Below are 11,679 nucleotides of genomic sequence, written 5' to 3'. Positions count from 1 at the left end.
CCCGCCCCGACCCCGCCCCGCCCCGCATCTCCGGGAGCTCCGCCCGCTGCCGCCGCGCGCCCCCCGGTGCCTCCGTGCGGCCCCGTGAGAAGCGTCCCGGGACCCCCGGTGTCCCCGGCAGTGCCCGTTTCTGGCACCCCCGGATCCTTTGCCGCGGGGCTGCGTGGGATCGGTGGGGCTCCTGCTGCCCCGGCCCTGTGTCCCAGATCCGGGCTGAGTGAGCGGCTCTGGCTGTTAAAAACAAACGCAAAGAAGGCGCTGAGACCCTCACCCTTTCCCTGGTCCTCAGCGACATCGTTTCCCCACCGCGCAGTGAAGGATGGGGGTTCTCCTCGGGCCTCTTGCTGCCCAGTGGCCACGTGAGCCGAGCAGGGGCAGCGCTGCCAAGGTGAAAGTCCACAACGGGAGCCGTGTCCGGTCAGCACTCCAGCGAGCAGCCAGCAGGGCCGGAGCCATGTCACCCCGAGCCTTCACCCTCCTCATCCTCCTCGTGCAGGTGGGACCCTCTGCACGGTGCTGCAGTGCTGCAGGGAGGGGCAGCAGGACTGGAGCACGGCCCCACCACCATCCATCCCACAGGACGCGGTGCTGAGCGCTCGGGCAGATGTGCTGACCTTCCCCATCCTCCCCCCCATCAGCTGCCTCGAGAACCACCGGGGGCCCTACCCCATGAGGCTGGTGCAGGTACGGGGCTGAGGGCTGAGCCGCCGCCGGCCCCGGGCCAGGCTGAGCGCGGCGGCACCGGGGTGGGCACCAGCCCGGGGGTGTCCCCTCTCACCGCCCCCGCCTCGCCACCAGATCAAATCCAACAAGGACAAGGAGTCCAAGGTGTACTACAGCATCACGGGGCAGGGCGCGGACAGCCCGCCCGTGGGCATCTTCGTCATCGAGCGCGAGACGGGGTGGCTGAAGGTGACCGAGCAGCTGGACCGGGAGAAGATCGATCGATACACCGTGAGTGGGGGCCGTGGGGCGGGCGGGGCGGCGCGGGGCAGCACGGGCTGACGGTGCCCCCGCAGCTCTTCTCCCACGCCGTGTCGGCCAGCGGGCAGCCCGTGGAGGACCCCATGGAGATCATCATCACAGTGATGGACCAGAATGACAACAAGCCCATGTTCATCAAGGAGGTCTTCGTCGGCTACATCGAGGAGAACGCGAAGCCAGGTGCGGGGGCTGGCGGGCGGGGGGCCGGGAGCCCCGGGCTGGAGCGGGCATCAGCCCCATGGGGTAGGCAGTGCTGCGTCCCAGCAGTGACGTCTGCCCGGCTCGTCACTCTGCCCAGGCACCTCCGTGATGACCGTGAACGCCACGGATGCGGACGACGCAGTGAACACGGACAACGGCATCGTCAGCTACTCCATCGTCAGCCAGCAGCCGCCCAGCCCGCACCCCCAGATGTTCACCATTGACCCGGCCAGGGGCATCATCAGCGTGCTGGGCACGGGGCTGGACCGGGAGGTGGGCGCTCTCCTTGTGCCCCGTGGCGGTGGGATGCGCTGTGGGGACGCGGGGCCTCTGACGGTGGTGACCTCGTCTTGCAGACCACTCCCAACTACACGCTGATCGTCCAGGCCACGGACCAGGAGGGCAAGGGCCTGTCCAGCACTGCCACGGCCATCATTGAGGTCACGGATGCCAACAACCCCAGCACCGACGGCATCCTGAGGACCACCAAGGTGGGTTGCACCTCCCGTGTAGATGAGGCTCTGGGCCCTTCCCTGTGGCCCAGGAGGGAGCTGGGCTCCATCACGCGGGCTGCCACGCCTCGGCACGCTGCAGGAAGCAGGCAGGTTGAACGAGCACAGCTTGTCCATGGTGAGACCCTAGGGGCTCAGCCCTGCTTTGGCACCCCGAAATCCATCCGGGCTCGGGTCCACCAGCCCTGGGGCTGCAGCGCTGCGGGTGCGTGGGTGCTGTCGAGGCAGCTGGGAGCACTGCCCAGCACGAAGCCGCCTGCGCGAGCCGGCCCAGGTGGGGAGGAGCGTGCTGGGATAGCGGCACTCGGCCCGGCAGCTCCGTGGGGAGGGCAGCTGGGGCAGGGGATGTAATCCTGAGTGCAGGCACCGGACGTGGGGAGCTGGCAGAGCAGGATGGAGGTGAGGCAGGTAAGCCATCGGGTGCCCTCATGCGTTGTTGTGCCTCCAGCACTCCCAGCTCAGCCAGCAGCCAAGGCCCACAGCCGGCACTGGGCTGGATGCAAGCGCCCGTCCCACTCTGGCAGCCTCAGATCCACGTCTCTCAGCCATCCCACCCCATGGAGGGGCAGGTGCATTGCTCTGACGCCCCACCAGGCAGCCCGGGAGCACTTGCAGGGTTAATATCCACTGCACGTGACACGGTGACACTGCAGATCAGTGCAGGCTGGGAAGGGAACGGGGACATGGCTGCTTCCAGGCAGCCAGCAGCATGCAGGCACGGGGCTGAGCAGGAAGCCCGGCAGGCAGCCCTCCTTCCCGGCAGAACGCCCACGCCACGGGTAGCAGCGGTGCCCACAGCTTGCAGGCGGCTGCTGGGCTGGAGCACGGCCCTGTGCCCGCACAGCTGGCCCCACAGCATGGGAGGGTGGTGGGCACCCGTGTCCTGCGGGCACAGCACAGTGGTGGGGAGGGAGAAGTGCTAGGAGGGACCCAGCTACAAGGACACCAGCTCAGGGTGCATGGGGCACGTGGGTAAGGGCACTGCCAGAGAGGGGTGGGGACACCCAGGGATGGTGGGTGCCTGCACCGGGCTCCCCACCAGCCCCGCTATCCCTGCCCAGTAACAAACCCTTGGGGCCAGCAGGCACAGCATGGTACTGGGGGGAGAAGGATGGCAGTGCACAGGCGCACCCCAGCGCTGATCCCTTCCTGTGCCACAGGCTGGAGTCAAGCCCGAGATGCCGAGTGGCTCCCTGACCACCCATGTGCTGAACACGGCCACGGGGCTGCCCGCTGCCGGCCTCGCACTGCGCCTGGCACAGCTGGGGGAGCCGGGCGGGCAGTGGACGGAGCTGGCACAGAGGTAGGAGAGTCAGCAGCAAGCAGGCAGAAGAGGCTGCTGCCCGCATCACCCACCCACAGAGCTACCAAGGGAGACTTTTGGGGCCGGCCACATTCTGCTTCCTTCTGCTTTCAGGTGGACGGATGCGGACGGGCGCTGCTTGCCCCTCCTGCCCCCAGGGCAGGCTGAGGCTGGCACCTATAAACTGCGCTTTGAGACGGCGGCATACTGGCAGGGCCTGGGGTACACCAGCTTCTACCCCTTTGTGGAGGTACCAAGGGGCAGAGCATGGCGTCTGGGGGGCTGCTAGGAGCCAGCTCTGGTCACACCAGGAGTTGTGGGGGTCTGGGTGCTGTGTCCGTGCTTGCAGGAGCTCACAATTCTCCTGCTGCACTGCCAGCACTGCTTGTGGGGATACCCAGGCTAGAGCTGGAAGAGGGGGCTGCTTTTGGCTGTGACTTTAACCCACCCACCACCTCCCTGCTCTCCCCTAGGTCGTCTTCACCATCACTGACCCAGCCCAGAAGTTGCACGTCCCACTGCTGATCAGCCCCTACTCCTACACAACGTACCGGGGCAGTTAGGGCAAGGCATATAACTGCTCCAGCACCACAGGGTGCCGGGGGGGAGCTACATGACTGATACCATTAAAGGATTCAAACAGCACCATCAGCCTCAAAAAATTCGCTTTCCTTCGGGTCAGATGCTGGGAGCATGAGGCAGGCACAGCCCTGCTCTTGGCCCCAGAAGCACCCGAGCACATGAGCACCCACAGGTGCTGCCTGGCGTCACGTGGGCACTGACACAAGTCCTGCAGGGCCCAGCCCCACTGCCTGCCCCCTCACTGGGCTCTCCAGGGGCTTGAAGCCCAGGTTGTCCAGCGGGATCCCAAAGGACGTCAGCTTTGCCTCCAATGTCTGCAGCATGTCGTTGTGTGCCTGGAAGAGAAATGTTCCATGTTCTGGGCTGCCACCTCAAAACCCAGCCCGGCCCCTCTTTGCCAGGGCACAGGCACACTGCAGTCTCCTGGATGGTGGGGGCCCCTCAACAGTCCTTGTTTCACAGGGATATATGGGAATGGGGAAAACTGCTGCCTGGGCCAGCATTCCAGGGCACAAAACAGAGCAGCCAGCCTCTGTGCAAGGCCTGGAGGGAAGGCACCTGCACTTCCTTCTGCTCCCCCAGCCCCAGGAACACAGCATGACCCAGCCCCTTCCTCACCTTGCAGGCTCGGGCCAGCTGGAACTGCAGGTCCTCAATGGTGGCGTTCTTGGAATTGAGCACATCCTGCAAGCGGAGACAGCTGCATTAGACTTGGGTTGCTGGCACCAAGGGCACATCAGCCTGGGGCCACCCTGCAGGCCAGAGCATGTGGCACAGCAGACCGAGCAGATGCTTGCACTGGGACATGGCTGGGCAGACAGTCACCACCCTGGAGCCAGTGCTGCCAGGGACAGCCAGCCCCAGGCAGAGGCAAGGCACAGGGACCTCCCAAACTATGAGCAGGAATGCGAGCAGAGCCCCACCATCAGCATCACCTGCTTCACTGCAAAGGGGGGGTGGATGGCAGCACCTGCTCCTGCAGCACCTCCCTGCCACCACAGCACCAGGGGAATTACAGGGAGAGTCTCCCCAAGATGACGCTGGTGGCCGGAGGCAGCTGAGCAAAAGAATCCAGGGACCCCAGCAGCTGTGGGAGAGTGCGACGCCTCGACGCCTTCCCAGGAATGTGTTTCCTAGTCTGCTGCTGTGGCACCTGCTTGTAGGTGACAAATCCACTGCCTTGTTACACAGACTGAAAGCCTGGGGCTGCTGCTGTGTTCATCCCCAGAGCTCCCTGGCAAGGGAAAGTCCACGAGCATCACTGCCACCCACCACTGAAGGGAGCAGGAATGAAGCAGTACAAGCAGGAGGACACCAAGGAAGCAGTGGCCAAGCCGAGCAGGGAACCTGCATCCCTTGTGCCTCAAGCCAACGTGAAGCAAATGCTGCTTCTCCAGTTACTGCTGCTGCATGCTCTAGGAATGCGGGTCTCTGAGCCTCCACACCGCGCCAAGGCTCTCTGCACATGTATTTTTAGCATGCCAGACATTGCAGAGCCGCTGGGAACCTGTCTGTGCTGCCTCTGCAGCCAGCAAGGCCAGGAGAGGGGCATGGCTGAGGTTCACCAGTGGTGCCTCCCTGCACACAGAGTGCCCAGGGTCGCTGAGACAGGCCCTGCACACAGCCCGCTGCTTGGCAGCGCATCCAAATGCCACCTGTCAGCACAGAGAGCTGAGCAGTGCTGCTCAGCCTGGGGCCATTCTCCTTGAAACAGACTCCACCTGAGCGAGAGAGCAGCACCAAACGCCCACACGCTCCGCTCTCGAGGGAGAGCCGGAGTGCCCTGCGGCACCGCGCAGTCATGGGCGTGCTGGGAACGACTGACACAACAGCCACAGCCCGGCTCTCCACATGGTGCAGACAACAGTGGAGCAGACTTAGGCACTTTCTGCAGCGTTCTGGGGCTGGGGAATGGCCATACAGGCAGGTGCTCAACAGAGCAGGGAGGACAGGGAATGTTTCCTGCCACACGGCCAGGCTCTGCCCTGATGCTGCCCATGCACCTCAGGACTTGGGCACACTCACATCTCTAAGGTCTGCGTTTGCCCCAGAGCAGCTGCCAGAGCAGCCTCTGCCTCTCAAGAGGAGGAAAAGGCAACTTCCACAGAGCCCTGCAGCAGTGCACAGTACCTCCAGCTTGCGTGAGACCAAGGAAAGGGCGCCTGGGTCGAGGTTGGAGGCTGCGAAGACCTCGCTGAGCTCCACCTCCTTTTTCTCCAGGACATCGAGGAGTCCTTTCAGCTTGCGTTCCAGGAGCAGGTTCTTGAACCCAGTCTTCTGCTGCACCTCGTTAATGGCTTTGGTGAACTTCTGGTAGAGCTCATCTCGCTCTGCCTGCACCTGCTCCAAAACATGGCACAGCTTCACACCATCCCCAGGACCCCTTGGGACATCTCAGCTTGCTGCAAGCCTCCCCCCTTCCTGGGCTCCAGCAGGGAGCAAATAGGCCTTCACCGTCCCCTCACAGCAGCAGAGACACCGCGCTTTGCTCAGCCTGGCCCTGACTCCATGCTCCTCTGTGCTCTGCCCCAAGGCATAATTTTAGGCCACAGAGGGGCCCCAGCATGCAGGGGTCTCTCATCCCCTCCTTGCAGCTGGCAGGAATCCCTGGCTTACAGCTAGTTAAAAAGTGTCCTAATTAGAATCTCTCCTCCAAAGCCTATTTCTGACTGCACTGAATATGTTGCTGCCTTAATGATGGATTGTTAACGAGGCCTCAGATCAGTGTTCATATTCCTGGGGATTTCTACGAATTGCAAATGAGCTCTGTTCTGCCTCAATAAATTTATCTGGGTTAGCTGCGAGGGAGAGGCTCAGTCTGGGAGAACTCAGTCAACAGAATATTCCTTGAAGAGGCTGCATGGCAAGCAAGGAAGTGACATCCACATGCTAGCAGAACGAGGGAGAGACTGTCCCTGTCTCTCCCCGCTGTAGCAGGAGCCTCCCTACGCAGCTCCACTCCTGACCCAGTGCCACAGCCTCCCACCAGCAGGCCAGGAGGGGACCATCAGCACACGCATGACTGCTCAGTGAAGCACAAGGCTGAGCCTGTCTGCTGAGCATGGGAGACGCCAAAACTGTGATAAGCTTTGTTGGAAGCAGCAGCTAATGTGCCACTCTGGATTAGAGATTTGGAAAGCTTTCAGCTAAGCACAGCACAGGCAGCCTCTGCTAAGTCCTGGTGCCTAAACCTCTGCATGGGGACAGGATTTCGAGAGGGAAACAGGATGGCTAGACCCACCTGTAGTTCTCACCTTACTGAACCGCTGCTCCAGCACTTCATGTTCCCATCGAAGGTCTTTCAGTTCCTTCTGGGTGACTTTCAGATGGGCTTTTGTGTTCTGCAAGTAGGAAGCAACAGTTACAAGAGCATGGACTTCTCTGGGAGATGGGTGCTCTGTGTTCTGGCAAGGGGGAAAGCGACCAGCAGAAGACATGGGGTTGAGAAAACACAAGCTACAGCCACACCAACACCCTTTCCTCTGCAGCAGGGGCTGCTCTTCTTGCTGCTAGAGTCCTGGAGTTCCACCTGAAATCTTACACACGCCCAACTAAGCTGAAAGGGACTCAAGGGCATTTGCTCAGCAGTCTGGACAAAGAGCTCTCAGCCGAGCGGCAGAGGTCACTGCTGAGCAACGCCAGGAAACAGACGCGGTGACTCAGGGAAGAATAGAAAAGGGCTCAGCAGGGTTGGCAACTCACCATCAGAGCCTCCTTGTCCTTATTGTAGTGGGCCAACTTCTTCTGCAGCTCAAACACCTGCTCCTGGGCTTGCTGCAGGTGCTCCTTCAGTTGCTTGTTCTGGAGCAGGGCATCTGCCTTCTCCTTTTCCAAGTGAGTGTCTCTCTTCTTCATCTCCTCCATCTGTTCCTGCTCTTGGGAACACAAGTGCTAGCTCCTAGAAGCAGGGTCTGCCCAGCTCCTCACAGCTTCCCAGGTCAGGACACCCTCCCAGCACTGGCCTAGCAAGCAACATCTCCCTGTGCACAAGAACTTTGCTCATGTAATAGCGTACAACTCCCAGGAAAACAGTAATGCCACTACTTCCACCAGGGAACTGGCCAGATTTGAGGCAAGTTACTGGACCAGTTCCCTGGTGACACTACACAGCAAGGCTGCAGCAGCAGGGTCAGTGACCAGGCAGGCAGTACCTTCAGCAAGCTGATAAGCGCCAGGTTTTGGAAGGTGACATCATCGTGGTAGTTCTTGAAGTCATGGAAGGCCTTCTCGTGGTTCTTCATCAACTCGTTGATCTGGTTGTTTTTCCTCTCCTCGACTTCATGGATCTCAGTCTTCCGGCGCAAGTCGAGCTCATCCCGTAGTGCTTGCATCTTCTTGTTGTACTTGGCCTCCATCTCTGGGGAGGCGCACAGGGGGCTGAGTAAGATCCCCCCACACCCCCCTGGAACCTGTGCTTATGTACCTGGGCTCTGTTAGCAAGCACCAGCCCAGCACGTGCCACTGCAGCATCACTTGAGGACAAGATGCTCGTTAACAGCCCCACTGCAGCTGCCATCAGCACACGGAGCAGTTATGCTGGGACCACAGAGAGCAGAGCCCATAAATAGCATCCTGGAAACAGGGCATGGAAACGCTCCAAGGCAGCCCGTGAGAACCTGATGTGTCCCCTGACGAGGGCACTGGAGCCAGGACTTAGATCTGCAAGGACTCCCCCAGCCACCCAGCCAGGCAGCTGTGCTCAGCAGTATAGGCTGGCAGCAGTGAGAGCCCTGCCTCCACCCAGCAGCTCACACGACAGACGCCTGTCCAGGCTCCATTTTCACAGCAGGGAAAAACATTTTCAAGCCAGGCTGGGAGTTCAGCTTGGACAGCACTGTTAGCAATGCAGCCCAGCAGCTGTGAGCACAGAGCAAGAATCAGGGGGGGTGGGGGTGGAGTGGCCTCTTTCTCAGCACACAGACACGGGGGCTTTGAGCACATCCTGACCTTTCACTTGTCTCTCAAAGTTGCTGCACAGCTGTGTGATCTCCTCCTCTTGTTTCTGTTAGGGAGAAGTTTCGTGTTAGAGGCAGACAACTCAATCTTGAGGTCGCTGTATCACTACATGGTGCAGGCTAGGAGCTCTCATTCTCCAGTCCCTGATGTCCACACAGGCCTCCAGGCCATGCCTAGCTACAGGCCTGGAGTCCAGCAGTCAGGTGCTGTCCCAGCAAGCAGATAAAACCCACAATCATCCACATCCCGTGGGAGCCTTTCCTGCTCCCTGGGAAAGGCTGCCACCACAGCGTGAACCAACAATCTGAGCCAACAGTGGTGTATTAGGTTCTCCAGCTGTCCTCGTGGGCTTTGAGCCATGTAGCTGACTCCTTCCTGCAGGAGGGTTTTCACAGTAGTGGCCCCAGGAACCCATTCTCTCTGTTCCTGTGCTCTTTTCAGTGCCTCTGAAGCACATCTGGCACTGGTATCTGTGGGAAACCCCATTCCCACCTCGACAAGACAGAAGAGGATGCAGTCTTCTGCTTGCACACCAGGGACCCACCACTTCCCTCTGCAGCAAAGGCTCTTTGCATGCAGATCCTGTCCCTGCTGTCCAGCCAGACACCTACCAGGCGCAGGTTTTTCACCACCACCTCGTTGGCCAGCTCTTGCTCCTTCAGCTCCACTTTCAAGGAACGCATGTCTTTGCGCAGCTCTGTCTCCTGAGCCCAGTGATCCTTCTGGGCCCGTTCCAAGGACAAGGTACCCTCTGCTTTCAGTTCGGTGAGGTTTTCCTGATGTTCATACAACAAGTGCTTCACCTTCTGTTTGTAAACCTGAAAACAAGCCAGAGACCAGGTGAGACGCATCAGCAGGAGCCAGCAGGAAAACACCTGAAGTTGGAATATGGACTGAGACACTCCTGACTTGTACCCAGCTCAGCTTCTTCCACTCTGTCCCCTTCCCTCACCTCCTCAGACCTGCTGTCTCTCTCCCAGGGCACAAGAGAAGGAGAAGGCCCACACATCTCACCCTCCCACCTTGATCTCCACTTGATGCCGCTCCTCTGCCTCCTCCATCTCCCGGTCCTTGTTACGCAGCTCTGCTTTCTTCTCCTCCAGCTGCCGTCGGGTGATCTCCCAGAAGGTGTGAATCTTGTCACGTTCCAGCTGGAAGTAGTTGCGCTCTTCGCGTTCCCGGTCCAGCTCTTTCCGGAGACGTGTAATGTGCTCCTCCAGCTGCAAAGCAAAGATGAAGAGAGAAGACAAAAAGACAAAGCAAAGATGAAGAAGAAGACAAGCTCTGTTGCAAGCCTGCAGGACACGGTAGCCTTTACCGGGACAGAAAAGGAAGGACAGAAGGAGGGGAGTGCTCAGGACTTGACAAATGACCCCTGAAAAGGAATGACAAGATCTCTTCCTATCATAAGGAGACAGGGCTCAGGCATTCCATCTCACATTCTCAGATGCTAAATAACACTGAGACACGCAAGATCTTATCTGCAGGGCAAGGTGTCCCAGAACAGCACCATCTCCTCCTGTGTTCATAGGACATCCAGGGCAGCAGGCCCATGTTGGGCAGCTATGGCCTCTGCCTTCCCTCACTGTCCCTGAGGGAACCTCCCACCCCCATAGCACCCTGATTTGGGATGTGCTGAGAGTTCAGCAGGCTGAAAAGCACAGAGCTGTAGACTGAGAGATCAGAGGGTTGAGCTTAAGCACAACAGCCTGCAGAGAAGAGGCTGCTCATACCGGAAAGACAAAGGAGCAACAGTTACAGGAGGGAATAGCCAGATGGAGGGAGAAAATGCAGAGAGAAACACTGATTCTAGTAGAATTGGTCAGCTTATATTCTACAGGAAGCACCACAAAACACAAAGCACTTATCAAATAATATTCTCATCAGAGGTACCTTTTCCAGAACATTTCCACACTTAGCAGGAGATCAGCACAAGAGAACAGGATGCCAGGGTTATAGGATGAAGGGAAACGAAGAAGGGCAGGAGAGCAGAGTGCCACAAGACAGCAGAAGCAAGGGCAGGATGAGGGGGCTGCTCTGTCCAGGAAAAGCACTGAGCAGACTTTGTGGGGCCACACACCCAGCCCCGATGTCAGCAATGAAATGAACACCGTCTGCTGTCCTCCACAGCCTGCTGCCACCTGTCATCCCTGAGGCCTAGGCCAGGCACCACAGCGCAAGGGAAGCACTCACCTGCTCCTTGCTCATCTCTGCCAGGGACACGGCATCCACCACTGCCGGGGCTTTGCCCCCTTTCCCCTTTTTTGCAGCTTGCTTTTTGGGTGCCTGCAAAAAGGAAAGAAAACAATTGAGTTGTGAGCACCTGAGTGGAAGCTGTGCTGCGCAGTGCCTGCAGGCCAGCCTTACAGCGTACCTGCTGCTATGGCGGGGTGAATGGGTGCCACGCTCTGCCCTGCACCCCGACCCCTCCCCAGGGCGCACGCCACAGGGGGAAGGCACAGCACGGCCAACGCTTCCCTCAGCATCGAGCCACAGGTGCTCCCGAGCGTGGCTCCCACTGCCCCACCCGAGCCAGCTCCAGTTCTCAGAGCCCCCACGCCCGGCTCTGTGCCCCCCACCCTGCCAGGCCCAGCCCGGCCCAGCCCGGCCTCTCACCATGGCGGCGACGGCTGCCCCGTGGTCTCCCGGGCAACGCGCGGGCAGATCTCGCGAGAGTTGCGCAGGGCGGACGCGCCCCCTAGCAACGCGGGGCCTGGCCTTAGCAACGAGCGGCGGGGCCTGCTCCAGCCCGGCCTTCCTCCAAGAGCGGCCCGCCGCGCATCGGGACCTCGGGCGGGCCCGCGGCCCCGCAGCGTCACCTCTCGGCCTCTGCTGTCCCGCGTTACCCCCACCGGGGGCTCTCGAGGGACTGCAGCGCCGCCGGGGCCTGCCTCAGGCTGTGGCGGCGGCAGCGGGCCGCACTGTGCCCCCGGCCCACAACGCCCGGCTCCTGCCCTCAGCACCGCGGGGCCCCTCTGCGTCCCGCGGCCCTGATGCATCCCCAGGGGCCCCACTGCACCCCCAGATCGCCATCTGCGGGCCTCCTCGCACCTGGGCACCCATCCGCACCCCCGGCTCTGCCCACACCGCGGCCCCCTCCGCAGCCCCGGTGCCTCCCGCCCCGCTGAGCCCCCCCTGAAC

General features: G+C 60.6%; 2 protein-coding genes across 5 annotated transcripts; one reads left to right on the top strand and one right to left on the bottom strand.

The window, feature by feature from the left end:
* Positions 440 to 3,645, top strand: LOC110404213 (5-hydroxyisourate hydrolase-like). 3 transcript variants are annotated; one of them, XM_021408279.1, is made up of 9 exons: positions 440 to 496; positions 580 to 684; positions 799 to 954; positions 1,020 to 1,164; positions 1,283 to 1,458; positions 1,542 to 1,676; positions 2,858 to 3,000; positions 3,115 to 3,250; positions 3,474 to 3,645. In XM_021408279.1, exons 1-9 carry the CDS (start codon positions 455 to 457, stop codon positions 3,561 to 3,563), a joined length of 1,128 nt encoding a protein of 375 aa, XP_021263954.1. In that variant the 5' UTR covers positions 440 to 454; the 3' UTR covers positions 3,564 to 3,645. The 3 variants fall into 3 exon arrangements, with proteins under 3 accessions (XP_021263954.1, XP_021263957.1, XP_021263956.1); XM_021408282.1 differs by lacking the exons at positions 440 to 496; positions 580 to 684; positions 799 to 954; ... (1 more) ...; positions 1,283 to 1,458; positions 1,542 to 1,676 and adding an exon at positions 1,796 to 2,105; XM_021408281.1 differs by lacking the exons at positions 440 to 496; positions 580 to 684; positions 799 to 954; ... (1 more) ...; positions 1,283 to 1,458; positions 1,542 to 1,676 and adding an exon at positions 2,139 to 2,476.
* On the bottom strand, positions 3,649 to 11,431 carry GAS8 (growth arrest specific 8). Of its 2 annotated transcripts, none has more exons than XM_021408277.1 (11): positions 11,155 to 11,431; positions 10,732 to 10,824; positions 9,561 to 9,758; positions 9,150 to 9,356; positions 8,530 to 8,584; positions 7,734 to 7,939; positions 7,285 to 7,452; positions 6,837 to 6,923; positions 5,713 to 5,922; positions 4,201 to 4,266; positions 3,649 to 3,917 (listed from the first exon to the last, which is right to left on the bottom strand). In XM_021408277.1, the coding sequence occupies exons 1-11, from the start codon at positions 11,155 to 11,157 to the stop codon at positions 3,768 to 3,770; spliced, it is 1,443 nt and encodes a 480-aa protein (XP_021263952.1). In that variant the 5' UTR covers positions 11,158 to 11,431; the 3' UTR covers positions 3,649 to 3,767. The 2 variants fall into 2 exon arrangements, with proteins under 2 accessions (XP_021263952.1, XP_021263953.1); XM_021408278.1 differs by lacking the exon at positions 11,155 to 11,431 and adding an exon at positions 10,913 to 11,125.

Source organism: Numida meleagris, chromosome 10, assembly GCF_002078875.1.
Source record: "Numida meleagris isolate 19003 breed g44 Domestic line chromosome 10, NumMel1.0, whole genome shotgun sequence".
NCBI classification, from domain to species: Eukaryota; Metazoa; Chordata; class Aves; order Galliformes; family Numididae; genus Numida; species Numida meleagris.
This window is presented reverse-complemented; position numbering and strand designations above follow the sequence as displayed.

Bases quoted from the DNA above. Each gene is read 5' to 3' on its own strand.
- LOC110404213 (XM_021408279.1), top strand. From the start codon at position 455: ATGTCACCCCGAGCCTTCACCCTCCTCATCCTCCTCGTGCAG. The intron at 685-798 runs GTACGGGGCTGA...CCTCGCCACCAG, and splicing joins ACCCCATGAGGCTGGTGCAG to ATCAAATCCAACAAGGACAA. The intron at 955-1,019 runs GTGAGTGGGGGC...GTGCCCCCGCAG, and splicing joins AGAAGATCGATCGATACACC to CTCTTCTCCCACGCCGTGTC.
- GAS8 (XM_021408277.1), bottom strand. The intron at 7,453-7,733 runs GTACTGCCTGCC...TCCCAAGAGCAG, and splicing joins CGCTTATCAGCTTGCTGAAG to GAACAGATGGAGGAGATGAA. The intron at 4,267-5,712 runs GTACTGTGCACT...CTCCGCTTGCAG, and splicing joins TGGTCTCACGCAAGCTGGAG to GATGTGCTCAATTCCAAGAA.